The sequence below is a fragment of the Phyllobates terribilis genome, unplaced genomic scaffold, assembly GCF_046119375.1.
Source record: "Phyllobates terribilis strain yellow unplaced genomic scaffold, ASM4611937v1 Scaffold_4__5_contigs__length_816908805, whole genome shotgun sequence".
In the NCBI taxonomy this organism is placed as follows: domain Eukaryota; kingdom Metazoa; phylum Chordata; class Amphibia; order Anura; family Dendrobatidae; genus Phyllobates; species Phyllobates terribilis.
The window spans coordinates 52,963,985-52,983,114 of NW_027362764.1; the positions used below are offsets into that span (position 1 = coordinate 52,963,985).

A 19,130-nucleotide genomic window follows, 5' to 3' on the forward strand; every position below is an offset into this window, starting at 1 on the left:
TCCCACTATCTATCTGATTTAATACTGGAGATACTAGGAGTACTGAAGTAAGAAAAGGCTGCTCACACTGCTGTCCACCTTGTCTATGTGATTTAGTACTGGGGATACAAGGAGTGCTGATGTTGGAAGAGGCTGCTCACACTGCTGTCCATTCGGTCTATCTGATCTAATACTGAAGATACCAGGGGTGCTGTTGTATGAAGAGGCTGCTCACACCGCTGTTCACCTTTTCTGAATGCTGAGTGGCTGCTGTGACTTGCGCTGTCAAGCTCTCTCCAGATCACAGCAGTGAAGCTTCCGCCTGCACATGCTCACAGGCACCCGTCTTTTTAACATTATAGGACAGGTTTCCGTCAATGTAACTAGATAACGGCTAATGTACAATGCCGATTATCTTTCTAATTGGCGTGATTTGCTAATTAAAGGTATTTAGGAATTTACTTAAAATTACATATATTTTCTTTTACTTTTTCAATTCTCAGAGAACACCTTTTAAGCCATGTTTTGCAATGTGCTCCCCCCCCCTTGATATGGCTCTTTGTTTCCTTGCATTCTTCATAATGAGTTAACAGAGAATCAGTCAGTAAACTGGTCCTGAAGGAAAGTTCGGCAACTCCTTTATCTGTATTTCTGTGTTAATTTATGACCACTGACTACATTGGAGTTGATCAGGACATTGATCTGGTTATAAATTAGCTGAGAAGCTCAGAAAAAGACAGGTAAAACAGTTACAAACACCCTGTCAGAACGAGCTCACTGACGGATTCTCACTTAACTCATTCTGCAGCCTCTGCAAAAGCCAAACAGTGCAATATTTTTTTTTTAATAAAACCCAATTACGAAAATTATTTTTAGCCCAAAATAGAAGGATATAAGTAAAAAAAAAAGCCCCAGAAGGTCCATATTCTTTAAGGAAAAACAGAAGTGGATGACTGTAAAGAGGTGAGGGATGGCGTTGGCACAATGGGAATCTTGTGTGTTTTTCTTTTTATCACCGTCAAGCAGTCATAATAAAGTAACACACTATTACAAGGCAGCAGCTCACGCCCCATTATATCCTTTGTCCCTTTGCCGTCATCTGTGCTTGTTATAATGGGAGATTTGCATGCTATAAATGCCGTCAATGATATTAACACTTTCTCGGTAGATATAGTTTAATATGTTTGGTTGCCACAAAATGAGGCACTGACATACGATGAGTGCAATATACTTTCCAGTTTTACTGCATGAAATAAAATAATATATATAAATACATATATCCGATAATTCAGAATACTGCAAAGCGAGCGACGATTCATGGAAACTGAGAAGTAAGAATGGATCAAAGTACTCAAGACAATGATAAAGGGGTCTCCCATCTACTGAAATGATCGCACAGTGCTAGGGTCTGCCATCTCTTTATGATTGGTGGAGGATCGTAACGTTTTCTCATCCGCGGGATTCGCAGAAGCCAGACGCCCACTGATCATTAAATGATCTCATATTTCATAGCGATATGCCATCATTTTATGGGAATATCCCTTTAAGAAGGCCCGTCACTTAATATGGTGGAGGCTGCCACTTTGTTCAGTTTGCTAGAAACATACACAACCACTAAAGCCGGCCACGGACATTAGTTCTGGTTTATGTCGACAGGTTCTGCTCACAGTCTTAAGGGCCCAGACAGAACCCACGGTATCAAAAGGTAAAAAGGATCCGGAATGTGGAAATTCTGTGCGGATTCCATTCTTATTCCCTTAAATAGAATTTGTCAGCAGGTTATGTGTAATCTGAAAGCAGCATGATGTAAGGGCAGAGACACTGATTCCAGTGATGTGTCACTTACTAGGCTGTGTGTCGCTGTTTCAATATAATCAGCGTTTTATCAGCAGGAGATTATCACTACAGGACTAGGTGTCTTGTGCCTCCTGGTCCAGCGACACCTCCAGCACTGATTAGCTACAGATTGTACACAGTAAGCAGCCAATCAGTGGTGTGGGCGGGGTTATACACAGCTCAACATTCCGAGCTCAACATTAAAGTTCAACATTCCGAGCTTAACATTCCGAGCTTAACATTCCGAGCTCAACATTCCGAGCTCTGCTAGATCTGCAGCAGAGAAAACAATTATTGAGGCACAACTGATGCTCCCAGTAACCTAAGTGACACATCACTGGAATCAAGGTCTCTGTCCCTACATCAGATTACTGTACATAGCAAAACATGCTGACAGGTTTCCTTTAAGGACACGGCCAAGTTTCATTTTTGCGCTTTCGCTTTTTGTTCCCGTTCTTTAAAAATTCATAACTTTTTCTTTTTTTTATTTTCTTGCTGGAAGGATTTTAGTCTTGAATGACGCTGTACATTTTATAATGTAGTGAAAACTGGGGAAAAAATTCCAAGCTGAAAGAAAAATGCAGTTTTACCATAATTTTTGGGGTTTTGTTTTGACGGCGTTCATTGTGCTGTAGAAATGACCTGCTAAGATGATTCCCAAGGGCAGTACAAACACAGCGATACCAAACTTGTGTATATATATATATATATATATATATTAAAACAAATTAAGAACTTTCAAAAATAACTTTTTCTCTTTGTGTCGTCATTTTCTGAGATCTGTAACTTTTTTATTTTTCCGGCGACACAGCCGTAGATCAGACATTTACGGACGCAGCGAAACCAAATACATTTTTTTATTTTTGGTTCTTATTTTTAACTCAGGGAAAAAGTAGGTGATTTAAATTATTATATTTTTTAATTTATTTCATTCTTTTTTAAACTTTTTTTTTTACTTCTTTTTCCACTTCTTATTTTATTAAACTTTTTTCTTTTCACTTGAAGCTGCGATTGTTTGATTGCTTGTTTTATATACTGCAAACCAATGTATTGTGGTATATAGACCTAATTACATATTACGCTTTCCAGTAAAAGTCCAGCCCGTGGCTGATCTTCATAGCAGCACCGACATGACAGCAACGGGAGCCCTTCAGCCGATCCATTGGCTCCCTGCGATCACGTCACGGGGAGGGTGTGCCTGGAACACCCCTAATTGGGGTCGTGTGCCAATTGACAGCGGTATTTAAGGGGTTAAACAGCAGTGTGTTAGCTCTGATCACTGCTGTTAGAGATGTTGGCTGAATAGCTGCTCAACACACCCAAACCGGCGCTAAAGGGTGAATATATCTTTATATTTTGGGAGTTGTTTATATATATCTCTATATAATATATACCTCCAAATCCCCTGCATTTACGCAGATTTATAAGACAGCTACCAGCAGCCACCACCAGAGGGAGCTCACAGCACACTGTATTATTACTGAGGTCAATATATAAACAGTATGCGCTGAGCTCCCTCTAGTGGTGGCTGCAGGCAATCACAATGGTATATTTTATCAATATGTTATGCAGAGGATTCAGAGCCCTGTATCACAAAAACAAAGCAGATTGCTTTAAAGATCTATTATGAAATGGATCAGTACAGAATTTTGGTCCTAAAAATGACGTAGTGATAACAGATGGAAATTAAGCTATAGAATACACATCCGCACTGTGTACAGGGGAGAGGGTTATCATACAGCATGTGCTCATAGAGGCAATGACACTTATTTATTCCTCGCTGTAGGTGAATGGCAGCGGCGGACAAAGCATTGTGGAATATTTCTAAGTTGCGGTCGTCCACTCAGATAATGCCTTAAGCTTTGGAGGAGCGATGATGGCTTCGTCTTAACCCTTGAAGTTGACCTATTTTTGGCAAACAAAACTGATATGATAGCAGAAAGTAAAAGCGAAGATGTTAGGAGTTGTCCTCCTGACCCATACCAGCAGCGCCCGGAGGATTGGATACAGTACAAATCGGACTCTTGTCATAGAAATGTCCTATTCACACTTGCAGTCCCGGTGTTACGGCTCGTGGGGGCTCTGGGCGGCGTCTTCTGATGCGTTCTCGTGCCGAACCCGCTGTAGTTGCTGGTCCTGCACCTTTTTACGGAGCCGCTCTTTCTGCTTCTCCATCTTTTCGTTGGCTTTCCGGACTTTTTCGATCGTTACTTTCATGTCCTTGATTTTTTTTTTAATGATTGTTCTGTCTTGTGCATTTACCCCTAGGGCCTAAAAATAATCAAAGTGGAGGGGTTGGTTACATCAAAAATGAGGGGATCACAAAAATCCCACAGGGGTCCCATGCGGCCTGTATTGAGATGGACTAGTCTATGGAGGGTGACTGCATGGGTGGAGGGTTTTTCTTTTTAGCCATCTTAAAAGGGTATTCTGATCTTAAGACATTTATGGCATAAAATTTTTATGTATGGTATATGGGACTCACAGCTGAGACCCGCATCTATCTCCAACCCCCCATTACAATGGCCGCTGCATCCAGGCAGAAATTGAATGCAGAGGTTAATGTGCATAGTTCTCCCTCTTCACAGTCCCAGACATAGCTGTGTCCATCTCCCCCCTATATGTGTCCGTGACTCTCATAAAAGTGAACAGAAGGGGCGGAGATGGACACAGCTGAGCACGCTTGCTTGGATAGCTCCCATTGAAGTGAATGGAGAAGAAGGACTGGATGTAGCAGTCAGGAGCCGTCTCACCAGGCAAGACTGAGGTCAGAGGACCCTTGTTCTGGAGGGGTGGGACATGCAGTTACATAAAAAATATTGGAATACCCCTTTAAAAGTGCAATCAAAATAAAATTGTCCTAGTGTTATGCCACCTCCAGGCCTGAGGGGTCGCTGTACAATGGGTATTCTCTACAATAGGGCCCCTTAGGAGTGGTGCATTGTGGTCCTAGGACTAGAAAACGTTGTGCAGGGTTTATACAGTATATATAGGTGGCCCCCACGTGTTTCTCTCCTTACCTTCAGCCTCGCGCTGTCCATCTCGAGAAGCTGCTCACCGTTGACATTTTGGGCCGCGAATTCGGAAACGCAGTGATCCAAGTTCAGAGTCATTAACCAGTTGGTCACTTGCTGAGGGGTCCATTCTAGGGGTGTGCGACTTTGCCACTGACTATGTTTTGGAGACTGACTTTCATCTAGAATCTGCAAGAAATGTTTTTGGGAGAAACTTTTGGTTTTTGGGACGGGTTAGAAGTCTGTCCGATTGTACAAGGTGAGGCAGAGGAGGCATGAATGATGGGAGTGATGATACATACAGATACAATGGTGGAGTATCAAGGGAATGGTAAGGCAAACATATCAGATAGGACTACAGGGGGAAAAGTCATGGAGGGATAAGGGGAAATTCAGCCTGAAATGGGTCATAGCAGGGGCCCTCGAGCTTCACATTACTCCATGTGATCAGAAGGACAGCTAGTTTGGGCAACTTTCATCTAATGTGTATTGTGGCTTTAAGACTTTTCTTGTGCTGCACTTGTTGTCTGGATTGCACTACCCTTTTAGATTAACTCCAAAAAATCTAGTTTTACGTATGTTCTAAAAACACATCCTTTCCGATACGTCTTACCTGGAAGTGTGAGTGTGCAGTGAAGTGGAGAACAAAGGAGTAAATATAAGGAGAACAAAGAAGTAAATAAAAGGAGAACAAAGAAGTAAATAAAAGGAGAACAAGGGAGTAAATAAAAGGAGAACAAAGAAGTAAATAAAAGGAGAACAAAGGAGTAAACAAAGAAGAACAATGGAGTAAACAAAAGAGAACAAAGGAGTAAACAAAGAAGAACAAAGGAGTAAACAAAAAAGAACAAAGGAGTAAACAAAGAAGAACAAAGGAATAAACAAAAAAGAACAAAGGAGTAAACCAAGAAGAACAAAGGAGTAAAGTAAAAGTCAAGGAAGGGCAGTAAAATGGATGATTCTGTCCCACTCCAGAAAGATTTGACAATGTATTTCAGTGGTGAGTAGAATAGAAGACTGGATCTGATGTGGTACTACAACAGTTGTTGTAATTTCCTAACACTTGGAGAGGTACAGGCTGGAGATCACTAGTGCAGGAGCGGTTCAGAAGTGCAAAGGGGCTGGAATATACAACCCCTGGCAAAAATTATGGAATCACCGGGCTCGGAGGATGTTCATTCAGTTGTTTAATGTTGTTGCAAAAAAGCAGATTACAGACATGGCACAAAACTAAAGTCATTTCAAATGGCAACTTTAGGGCTTTAAGATACACTAAAGAAATCAAGATAAAAAATGTGGTACTCAGTAAGGGTAATTATTTTTATACCAAGCAGAGGGAAAAAATTATGGAATCATTCAATTCTGAGGAAAAAATTAAGGAATCAAGAAAAACATACACACAAAAGAACACTCCAATACATCACTAGTATTTTGTTGCACCACCTCTGGCTTTAATAACAGCTTGAGGTCTCTGAGGTATGGACTTAATGAGTGACAAACAGTACCCTTCATCAGTCTGGCTCCAACTTTCTCTGATTGCTGTTGCCAGATCAGCTTTGCAGGTTGGAGCCTTGTCATGGACCATTTTCTTCAACTTCCACCAAAGATTTTCAATTGGATTGAGATCCGGACTATTTGCAGGCCATGACATTGACCTTATGTGTCTTCTTTCAAGGAAAGTTTTCACAGTTTTTGCTCTATGGCAGGACGCATTATCATCTTGAAAAATGATGTAATCATCCTCAAACATCCTTTCAATTGATGGGATAATAAAACTGTCCAAAATATCAATGTAAACTTGGGCATTTAGTGAAGATGTAATGACAGCCATCTCCCCAGATGCAGATTCGCGATTCATCACTGAATATGACTTTCATCCAGTCATCCACAGTCCACGATTGCTTTTCCTTAGCCCATTGTAACCTTGTTTTTTTCTGTTTAGGTGTTAATGATGGCTTTTGTTTAGCTTTTCTGTATGTAAATCCCATTTCCTTTAGGCGGTTTCTTACAGTTCGGTCACAGACATTGACTCCAGTTTCCGCCCATTCGTTCCTCATTTGTTTTGTTGTGCATTTCCTGTTTTGGAGACATATTGCTTTAAGTTTCCGGTCTTGACGCTTTGATGTCTTCCTTGGTCTACCAGTATGTTTGCCTTTAACAACCTTCCCATGTTGTTTGTATTTGGTCCAGATTTTAGACACAGCTGACTGTGAACAACCAACATCTTTTGCAACATTGCATGATGATTTACCTTCTTTTTCGAGTTTGATAATCCTCTCATTTGTTTCAATTGACATCTCTCATGTCGGAGCCATGATTCATGTCAGTCCACTTGGTGCAACAGCTCTCCAAGGTGTGATCACTCCTTTTTAGTTGCAGACTAACAAACAGATCTAATTTGATGCAGGTGTTAGTTTTGGAAATGAAAATTTACAGGGTGATTCCATAATTTTTTCCTCAGAATTGAGTGATTCCATATTTTTTTCCCTCTGTTTGGTCTGAAAAAAATTACCCTTACTGAGTACCACATTTTAATCCTGATTTCTTTTAGTGTTTCTTAAAGCCCTAAAGTTGCCATTTGAAATGACTTTAGTTTTGTGCCATGTCTGTGATCTGCTTTTTTTCAACAACATTAAGGCTATGTGCCCACGTTGCGGACCTGAAGCATATTTTTTACGCTTCTCCCTGGCGGGAAAATCGCATGCGGATATTACATGCGGTTTTCCCGCCAGGTAGAAGCGTTTGTGAGGCGTCTTTGCATGCATTTCCGCATGCGGGTTATCAAGCATCACTTGGAAAAGTGCTTGACAACTTGTTCAGAATGGTAAAAAATAAAAAAATAAACTTTATACTCACCTTCTGATGCATTCTCTGCCCCGTCCGGAGTCTTGAGCGGCTCACGCTGTTGTGTGCAGGACCTGCGGTGACGTCATTGAGTCATGTGGTGGGTCACATGACTCAATGACGTGGCAGGTCCTTCAGACAACAGCGCGACGGAGGGAAAACATCAGAAGATAAGTATAAACTTTATTTTATTCTTTTTTTTACAGGTTCTTTGGTACCCAGGTCTGGAGGAGAGTCTCCTCTCCTCCAGACTTGGGTACCATCCGCACATTGATTCCGCAGCGCTTCCGCAAAATTAATGAACATGCTGCGGATTTTTGACTGCAGCATATACGCTGCGGAAAAATCCGCAGCATGGGCATTGACATTGCGGAATGCCATTGGGGACCATGGGGTGCGGATCTACATGCGTTTTTCAAGCGTTTACGCTGCGGAAATTCCGCAGCATATACGCTTGAAAAACGCTACGTGGGCACACAGCCTAAACAACTGAATGAACATCCTCCGAGCCCGGTGATTCCATAATTTTTGCCAGGGGTTGTACAAAAAAATGTAGATTATCTTGGTACAGTGTAATGAATAGTAGAGAAAGAAAGGAAACAAGGCAAGAAAAGAAAAAAAATGCACACCAGGACAGAATAAAAAGAAAAGTGACAAGATGTAGCAAAACCACGAAAGAATCAATCAAGGATGACTCACCTCATCATCTATCATATCCAGGCTCTACACAAGTTTCATCAAACAGATGGGGGAAAAATACAAGACAAAGAGAAAAATGAAAAAAAAATCATAAAAAGACACAAAAAAGTGATTTTTAGTCGTAAATTAGATGAAGCGCTGAATGCAACAGATCGTGATGAGAGCCGTTTATCTCATCATGCTCCATTCTTTTTACAATTTTTGTTAAAACGGTGAAGAAGGTGGTCCTAAAGATTTCAAAGGGGTTGCTCCGCCTTAATTTTTTTTTGGGTATATCTAATTTATACAGCAATGGGTTAAACTAGAAAAATAAAGCCAAGTCTATCTATCTTGTCCTGCCCTTAGCTCGCTAAAGCAATGTTCACACCATGGAATTCGTGCTGCGCTTTTGGTGCATTTTAGGAGGTTTTCCAGGAATACTAATGGATGGCCGACCCTGAGATCATTGGGATTGCCAATCAATGTGTGATCAGTTTGATCGCTGATCCCAAGGAGGATCCTAGTACTAATGGATATCACAGCAATTACCTCATCCGAGGATAGAGCTAACGAGTGAGATCTCTCGGCAAATTTTGGCTCCACCACAAGACCGCTCAGGTCCGCTGAACTGGTGCTGCTGGGACTGAAGTCGTCGCTGACCGTCACGTTCTGTAATCACAAGTCACATATACAAGGAGTTACCATACAATCTAGTCTTAGGTTATAAAGGCCCAGGAATGCCCAGAAAAAATTCCAAAAAAAAGCCCACTTTGGCCATACTTGTGGACAAATCCAAGGTCCATAAAAAGGGGTTGTCTACCTTTGGGGACAATGTATTATTTTATTTTACATATTTCGGGTTAAAAAAAAAAATTGCAATTGATTTTCTTTATCATTTTTGCCTCTGTGTTGTACTGTTTATTACTGGCTGCAGGATGAGTTAACTGAGAATCTGTCAGTGAGCTTGTTCTGATGGTTTTATCTGTCTTTTTCTTAGCTCTTTATCACTACAGACCACATCAAAGTTCCATTCGCAACTTTAATATTTGCATTTAAATAAAAAAGTAACAATGCTTTAAAATTTGTATTTCTGGGTGACAACCAATATGGTGACCACCGCTGCCCCAGACTCCTACATGGCACATGCAGAAAATATCCATAGGAAAAAAAAAAGAAAGTGTCCTTATTGCGTCTCCAGCAACTTTTTTTTCTCATAGCCTTGCTCCCACTACAGCCCCAAAATATGCATTTGGGGGCCTCCTTAAAAAACTGATTCCTGGGAATTGTACCTACAAAAGTTTGGGAGGATCTGATCTTTTTTCCAAGAGCCTTCTGAACATTTCCAAAAAATTTGGCAAATATAATTTCAATACTGATGTGACCAAATCCTCTGCTCCCTAAAGCCTCAGTCCTCTTACAGCAATAAATTGGGCTAGTATTTGTAAACTGCGAGTAAACCCAACATTCCCAATCTTGGGAGTACTAGACCACAAATAGGGGCAGGGATTGGGAAAATAACTCCCAAAAGTGACTGTTTTGGGAAACTTTCCATAATATTTTTCTCTGTTAAGGTTCCTCGCCTGGTTTTGGCTTATAAATACTTACGTAAAATGCAAATTTTCCAACATATAAAGGGCGTCTGTCAGCACAAAATGACTGTTCAAACCAAGCACAGTTGCTCAGTGCACCTTTTATTATGGCTGACCAGTTCAGTGCACCTTTTATTATGGCTGAGCAGTTCAGTGCACCTTTTATTATGGCTGAGCAGTTCACTGCATCTTTTATTATGGCTGAGCAGTTCAGTTGCACCTTTTATTATGGCTGAGCAGTTTAGTGCACCTTTTATTATGGCTGAGTAGTTCAGTGCATCTTTTATTATGGCTGAGCAGTTCAGTGCACCTTTTATTATGGCTGAGTAGTTTAGTGCATCTTTTATTATGGCTGAGCAGTTCAGTGCATCTTTTATTATGGCTGAGTAGTTCAGTGCATCTTTTATTATGGCTGAGCAGTTTAGTGCACCTTTTATTATGGCTGAGCAGTTCAGTGCATCTTTTATTATGGCTGAGTAGTTCAGTGCATCTTTTATTATGGCTGAGCAGTTCAGTGCACCTTTTATTATGGCTGAGCAGTTCAGTGCATCTTTTATTATGGCTGAGCAGTTCAGTGCACCTTTTATTATGGCTGAGTAGTTCAGTGCATCTTTTATTATGGCTGAGCAGTTCAGTGCACCTTTTATTATGGCTGAGCAGTTTAGTGCACCTTTTATTATGGCTGAGTAGTTCAGTGCATCTTTTATTATGGCTGAGCAGTTCAGTGCACCTTTTATTATGGCTGAGTAGTTTAGTGCACCTTTTATTATGGCTGAGTAGTTCACTGCATCTTTTATTATGGCTGAGCAGTTCAGTTGCACCTTTTATTATGGCTGAGCAGTTTAGTGCACCTTTTATTATGGCTGAGCAGTTCACTGCATCTTTTATTATGGCTGAGCAGTTCAGTTGCACCTTTTATTATGGCTGAGCAGTTCACTGCATCTTTTATTATGGCTGAGCAGTTCACTGCATCTTTTATTATGGCTGAGCAGTTCAGTTGCACCTTTTATTAAGCCTGAGCAGTTTAGTGCACCTTTTATTATGGCTGAGTAGTTTAGTGCACCTTTTATTATGGCTGAGCAGTTCACTGCATCTTTTATTATGGCTGAGCAGTTCAGTTGCACCTTTTATTATGGCTGAGCAGTTTAGTGCACCTTTTATTATGGCTGAGCAGTTTAGTGCACCTTTTATTATGGCTGAGTAGTTCAGTGCATCTTTTATTATGGCTGAGCAGTTCAGTGCACCTTTTATTATGGCTGAGCAGTTTAGTGCACCTTTTATTATGGCTGAGTAGTTCAGTGCATCTTTTATTATGGCTGAGCAGTTCAGTGCACCTTATATTATGGCTGAGCAGTTCAGTGCACCTTTTATTATGGCTGAGCAGTTTAGTGCACCTTTTATTATGGCTGAGTAGTTCAGTGCATCTTTTATTATGGCTGAGCAGTTCAGTTGCACTTTTTATTATGGCTGAGTAGTTTAGTGCACCTTTTATTATGGCTGAGCAGTTCAGTGCACCTTTTATTATGGCTGAGCAGTTCAGTGCACCTTTTATTATGGCTGAGCAGTTCAGTGCACCTTTTATTATGGCTGAGCAGTTCAGTTGCGCCTTTTATTATGGCTGAGCAGTTCAGTGCACCTTATATTATGGCTGAGCAGTTTAGTGCACCTTTCATTATGGCTGAGCAGTTCAGTGCACCTTTTATTATGGCTGAGCAGTTCAGTGCACCGTTTATTATGGCTGAGCAGTTCAGTGCACCTTTTATTATGGCTGACCAGTTCAGTTGCACCTTTTATTATGGCTGAGCAGTTCAGTGCACCTTTCATTATGGCTGAGTAGTTTAGTGCACCTTTTATTATGGCTGAGCAGTTCAGTGCACCTTTTATTATGGCTGAGCAGTTTAGTGCACCTTTTATTATGGCTGAGCAGTTCAGTGCACCGTTTATTATGGCTGAGCAGTTCAGTGCACCTTTTATTATGGCTGACCAGTTCAGTTGCACCTTTTATTATGGCTGACCAGTTCAGTTGCACCTTTTATTATGGCTGAGCAGTTTAGTGCACCTTTTATTATGGCTGAGCAGTTCAGTGCACCTTTTATTATGGCTGAGCAGTTCAGTGCACCTTTCATTATGGCTGAGCAGTTCAGTGCACCGTTTATTATGGCTGAGCAGTTCAGTGCACCTTTTATTATGGCTGAGCAGTTCAGTTGCGCCTTTTATTATGGCTGAGCAGTTTAGTGCACCTTTTATTATGGCTGAGCAGTTTAGTGCACCTTTTATTATGGCTGAGCAGTTCAGTGCATCTTTTATTATGGCTGAGCAGTTCAGTTGCACCTTTTATTATGGCTGACCAGTTCAGTGCACCTTTATTATAGCTGACCAGTTCAGTTGCACCTTTTATTATGGCTGAGCAGTTTAGTGCACCTTTTATTATGGCTGAGCAGTTCAGTGCACCTTTTATTATGGCTGAGCAGTTTAGTGCACCTTTTATTATGGCTGAGCAGTTTAGTGCACCTTTTATTATGGCTGAGCAGTTCAGTGCACCTTTTATTATGGCTGAGCAGTTTAGTGCACCTTTTGTTATGGCTGAGCAGTTTAGTGCACCTTTCATTATGGCTGAGCAGTTCAGTGCACCGTTTATTATGGCTGACCAGTTCAGTGCACCTTTTATTATGGCTGAGCAGTTCAGTGCACCTTTCATTATGGCTGAGCAGTTCAGTGCACCTTTTATTATGGCTGAGCAGTTCAGTGCACCTTTTATTATGGCTGACCAGTTCAGTGCACCTTTCATTATGGCTGAGCAGTTCAGTGCACCTTTTATTATGGCTGAGCAGTTCAGTGCACCTTTTATTATGACTGAGCAGTTCAGTGCACCTTTTATTATGGCTGAGCAGTTCAGTTGCGCCTTTTATTATGGCTGAGCAGTTCAGTGCACCTTTTATTATGGCTGAGCAGTTCAGTGCACCTTTCATTATGGCTGAGCAGTTCAGTGCACCTTTCATTATGGCTGAGCAGTTCAGTGCACCTTTTATTATGGCTGAGCAGTTCAGTTGCGCCTTTTATTATGGCTGAGCAGTTCAGTGCACCTTTTATTATGGCTGAGCAGTTTAGTGCACCTTTCATTATGGCTGAGCAGTTCAGTGCACCTTTTATTATGGCTGAGCAGTTCAGTGCACCGTTTATTATGGCTGAGCAGTTCAGTGCACCGTTTATTATGGCTGAGCAGTTCAGTGCACCTTTTATGATGGCTGAGCAGTTCAGTGCACCTTTTATTATGGCTGAGCAGTTCAGTGCACCTTTCATTATGGCTGAGCAGTTCAGTGCACCTTTTATTATGGCTGAGCAGTTCAGTGCACCTTTTATTATGGCTGAGCAGTTCAGTTGCGCCTTTTATTATGGCTGAGCAGTTCAGTGCACCTTTTATTATGGCTGAGCAGTTTAGTGCACCTTTCATTATGGCTGAGCAGTTCAGTGCACCTTTCATTATGGCTGAGCAGTTCAGTGCACCTTTTATTATGGCTGAGCAGTTCAGTGCACCTTTTATTATGGCTGAGCAGTTCAGTTGCGCCTTTTATTATGGCTGAGCAGTTCAGTGCACCTTTTATTATGGCTGAGCAGTTTAGTGCACCTTTCATTATGGCTGAGCAGTTCAGTGCACCTTTTATTATGGCTGAGCAGTTCAGTGCACCTTTCATTATGGCTGAGCAGTTCAGTGCACCTTTTATTATGGCTGAGCAGTTCAGTGCACCTTTTATTATGGCTGAGCAGTTCAGTTGCGCCTTTTATTATGGCTGAGCAGTTCAGTGCACCTTTTATTATGGCTGAGCAGTTTAGTGCACCTTTCATTATGGCTGAGCAGTTCAGTGCACCTTTCATTATGGCTGAGCAGTTCAGTGCACCTTTTATTATGGCTGAGCAGTTCAGTGCACCTTTTATTATGGCTGAGCAGTTCAGTGCACCTTTTATTATGGCTGAGCAGTTCAGTGCACCTTTCATTATGGCTGAGCAGTTCAGTGCACCTTTCATTATGGCTGAGCAGTTCAGTGCACCTTTTATTATGGCTGAGCAGTTCAGTGCACCTTTCATTATGGCTGAGCAGTTCAGTGCACCTTTTATTATGGCTGAGCAGTTCAGTGCACCTTTTATTATGGCTGAGCAGTTCAGTGCACCTTTTATTATGGCTGAGCAGTTCAGTGCACCTTTTATTATGGCTGAGCAGTTCAGTTGCGCCTTTTATTATGGCTGAGCAGTTCAGTGCACCTTTTATTATGACTGAGCAGTTCAGTGCACCTTTTATTATGGCTGAGCAGTTCAGTTGCGCCTTTTATTATGGCTGAGCAGTTCAGTGCACCTTTTATTATGGCTGAGCAGTTTAGTGCACCTTTCATTATGGCTGAGCAGTTCAGTGCACCTTTTATTATGGCTGAGCAGTTCAGTGCACCGTTTATTATGGCTGAGCAGTTCAGTGCACCGTTTATTATGGCTGAGCAGTTCAGTGCACCTTTTATTATGGCTGAGCAGTTCAGTTGCGCCTTTTATTATGGCTGAGCAGTTCAGTTGCGCCTTTTATTATGGCTGAGCAGTTCAGTGCACCTTTTATTATGGCTGAGCAGTTCAGTGCACCTTTCATTATGGCCGAGCAGTTCAGTGCACCTTTCATTATGGCCGAGCAGTTCAGTGCATCTTTTATTATGGCTGAGCAGTTCAGTGCACCTTTCATTATGGCCGAGCAGTTCAGTGCACCTTTCATTATGGCTGAGCAGTTCAGTGCACCTTTCATTATGGCTGAGCAGTTCAGTGCACCTTTCATTATGGCTGAGCAGTTCAGTGCACCTTTCATTATGGCTGAGCAGTTCAGTGCACCTTTCATTATGGCTGAGCAGTTCAGTGCACCTTTCCACCTACTTGTTTTCCATCTTTCCTCCTCTTCCCTGATTGACAGCTTTAACTTTACAGGAGCCAGAGGAGGATGGAGCAGATAGATAGAAAACAAGTAGATGGGAAGCTGCACTCAGCAGCTTGGCCCAAAAAGGGTGAACTATTTTGCCTGTGCTTGGTTTGAACAGTCATTTTGCTCTTACAGACTCCATTTAAATCACCAAATCAAGACATTTAAGCCCCACTTGTTAATGTATCTGAAACTGGCACTCTGCATAATCCCGCAGCCTCTTTGGTGATCACAATTAATGGATTTTCCTGCTGAAATGGAGATTGTCGGCAAGTATAAAAAATACTGCCCAAAATACTGTCATGTGAAAGGTGCCTTAAACAAAGTCATAAAGTTAAATGATAATAATTTTATCTGTCTGTAGCTACCACTAGGGGGAGCTCACTGCAGACTGATTCATCAGTTGGATGAAAAGAATTTGTATACCGAGCTCCCCCTAGTGGTGAGTATAAGGAGACAGAATGTTATGTTTGGAGCTCTGTAGCCATAAAAAAACCCTAGAAATTGTATTAAGTAGGAAAACAATAAAAAGTAAAAAAAAATAGAAACATTTTCAAGTTACTGTATTTCAGAAAATTAAAATAAGAATGAATATAGGAAGCCAAAATACTGTACCAAGCGACACGTATTGCGAGCTACAGACGGCCAGAAAGAGAAGCACTGCGAGAGAAACAGCAGACAGATGGGACGCGTTAGACATGAGATGAGTGTTAGACAGTGAGAGACAGCACGGCGGAGGGGCGAGACAGATACAATGGAACAAGATACCATGAATTCTCTGGACTGATAACCACAAGAATGAAATGTAAATATATATATATACACGAATCATACAGACACATATATGTATATATATATAGTCAGGAAATGACAAAATACGGTCACATTATTTAGGGGCGTAAAGAGACATGATTTGCAACAGTGACGTCACCACTGGCTCTTTGCAAATATCGAGAGAGATTATTCACAAGTGGAAAACAGTTAAGAGAGAGGACAATCTTCCCAGGAGAAGTCATTGGTGCAAAGTTTAGAAAAAATGCAAATACCCAAGAGCTACAGCTCAGACATTAAAGGCTTCAGCATGTTAAAAGTTCAAGTTCACATAGACATATCCACACACGGGTATGGATGGCTGCACATAGACAGTATACAGTATATATAAGTGCAGCCATCCAGTTTCCTTACAGAAAATGACTCCTCAAAGTTTCCACTGAAATGGACATAACTTCCCGCCTTTGGGTGGAGCGAACAATACAGGATCTTTTCTCTAGTTATCACATTTTTTTACCTACTCCTGGAAATACTCCAATCTAAAAATTGGAGACAATTCCTTTAAGATATAATCCGCCATAGCAAACAGCTGATTACAGAGGGTCGGTCTTTTGGTACAAAGGTTTTTAGTTTTTTTAGCCAAGAGCAGATGCAGCCCACCGGACATCTTCCATGGAGCGGCCTCAGCAGGTAAAATATAGAATTGCACAAGGATAGGTCCTTAGGAGACAGTGACCTTTCATTTACAGCCTATTAGAGCAGAGTAAACGCGGCCACACAACGATACCCAAGACGGGAGCGCCGGGCCTACCTTCCTCTCTATGCTGTCCTCTCCGTCAGTGGAGCTAATGCTGTCTCCTAACCGCGCCCGCGAGGGTTTATGTCGCTTGCTCTTTACTATGAGATGAGCTCGAGTCTTCAGAACCTTAGAATCCAACCTCTCTGTTTCTGGGATCGCTTCATTAAAGCCTGCAATAGAAATATCTGTAAAATAAAAGAAAAAAAGGACCCATCTATCTATTATCTATCTATTATCTATCATCTATCTATCATCTATCTATTATCTATCATCTATCTATTATCTATCTATCTATCATCTATCTATTATCTATCTATCTATTATCTATCAATCATCTATCTATTATCTATCAATCATCTATCATCTATCTATTATCTATCTATCTATTATCTATCTATTATCTATCAATCATCTATCATCTATCTATCATCTATCTATTATCTATCCATCTATTATCTATCTATTATCTATCTATTATCTATCATCTATCTATTATCAATCTATTATCTATCATCTATCTATTATCTATCATCTATCTATTATCAATCTATCTATTATCTATCTATCATCTATCTATTATCTATCAATCTATCTATCATCTATCCATCATCTATCTATCATCTATCTATTATCTATCTATTATCTATCAATCATCTATCTATTATCTATTATCTATCTATTATCTATCAATCATCTATCTATTATCTATCTATTATCTATCATCTATCTATCTATCATCTATCTATTATCTATCTATTATCTATCAATCATCTATCTATTATCTATCTATTATCTATCATCTATCTATTATCAATCTATCTATTATCTATCAATCATCTATCTATTATCTATTATCTATCATCTATCTATTATCTATCTATCATCTATCTATTATCTATCTATCATCTATCTATTATCTATCAATCTATCATCTATCTATTATCTATCTATTATCTATCAATCATCTATCTATTATCTATCTATTTATCTATTATCTATCTATTATCTATCTATCTATCATCTATCTATTATCTATTATCCATCTATCATCTACCTACAGTTGAAACCAGTAGTTTCCATCCACTATATAAAAAGACACATCGGCATGTTTTTCTCAATATTTGACATGAAATCAGAATAAACCTTTAGGACAATTAGGATTTTACCATAATTATTAATATTTGCCAAATGCAAGAATAATGAGAGAGAGAAAATGTTGTAAGGCATTTTTATTACTTGCTGCAAAGTCAAAAGTTTCCATACATTTCATTAGTATTTGGTACCATTGCCCTTACACTGAATGACTTGGGTCAGACGTCTGGGATCTCCTTCCACAAGCTTCTCACTATAGTTGGTCGGAATTTGGGCCGATTCCTCCTGATAAAACTAATGTAACTGATCCAGGTTTGTAGGTCGCTTTGCTCGCAGCCTTTTCAGCTTTGCCCAGAAATTTTCAATAGGATTGAGATCAGGGCTTTGTGATGGCCACTCCAAAACATTGACTTTGTTATCCTTACGCCACTTTATCACCATTTTGGCAGTATGCTTCGGGTCATTGCCCATTGGGAAGACCCATTTCCGCCCAAGCTTTAACTTCCTGGCTGATGTCTTGAGATGTTGCTTCAGTATTGCCACATAATCTTCTTTTCTCATGATGCCATCTATTTTGTGAAGTGCACCTGTCCCTCCTGCAGCAAAACAACCCCACAACATGATGCTGCCACCCCCGTGTTTCACAGTTGGGATGGTGATCTTAGGCTTCCAAGCTTCTCCCTTTTTTCTCCAAAAGTAACGATGATCATTATGCCCAAAAAGTTACATTTTAGTTTCATCAGACTGCAGGACAAGTCTCCAAAAATTAAGGTCTTTGTTCCTGTGTGCATTTGCAAACATTAATCTGGCTTTTTTATGTTTCTTTTGGAGTATTGACTTCTTCCTGGCAGAGTGGCCTTTCAGCCCATGTTGATACAGTATTCGTTTCACTGTGGATATTGACACAATCTTACCAGCTTCCACCATCATCTTCACAAGGTCTTTTGCTTTTGTCCTTGGGTTGATTTGCACATGTCGGACCAAAGCACGTTCATCTCTGGGACACAGAACCCGTCTCCTTCCTGAGCGGTATGATGGCTGGACATTCCCATCTTGTTTGTACTCGCGTATAATTGTCTGTACAGATGAACGAGGCACCTTCAGGTATCTTGAAATTGTACCCAAGGATGAGCCAGACTTGTGCAAGTCCACAATTCTCTTCCTGATATCTTGGCTTAGACTTATCCTTAGACTTTCCCATGATGCTACACAAAGAAGCAGTGTGTTTCAGGTATGCATTAAAATACATCCACAGGTGTGTCTCTAATTAACTCAGATGTTGCCAAAAAACCTATCAGAAGCTTCCAAACACATGACATCATCATATGGGCAGTCCAGAATTGTTTAAAGGCATAGTAATCTTAGTGTATGGAAACTTTGACTTTGCAGTAAGTAATAAAAATGCCTTAAAACATTCTCTCTCTCTCATTATTCTGGCATTTGGCAAATATTAAACATTATGGTAATCCTAATTGACCTAAAACAGGAAAGGTTTATTCTGATTTCATGTCAGATATTGAGAAAAACATGCAGATGTGTCTTTTTATATAGTGTATGGAAACTTCTGGTTTCAACTGTCTATC

The 19,130-nt window shown here is 40.5% G+C and overlaps 1 protein-coding gene across 3 annotated transcripts in view; it reads right to left on the reverse strand.

Moving 5' to 3' along the window:
* Positions 1-763: 763 nt before the first annotated feature.
* Positions 764-19,130, reverse strand: part of PPP1R9A (protein phosphatase 1 regulatory subunit 9A) — a 290,332-nt gene continuing 271,965 nt past the window's right edge. For all 3 annotated transcript variants that reach the window (XM_073677330.1, XM_073677329.1, XM_073677331.1), the window contains exons 13-17: positions 16,468-16,625; positions 8,901-9,020; positions 8,373-8,396; positions 4,836-5,018; positions 764-4,086 (exon numbers count right to left, since the gene is read on the reverse strand). In XM_073677330.1, the coding sequence (XP_073533431.1) occupies positions 3,880-4,086; positions 4,836-5,018; positions 8,373-8,396; positions 8,901-9,020; positions 16,468-16,625 (692 nt within the window). In that variant the 3' untranslated portion in view covers positions 764-3,879. The remainder of the gene's footprint in view (positions 4,087-4,835; positions 5,019-8,372; positions 8,397-8,900; positions 9,021-16,467; positions 16,626-19,130) is intronic.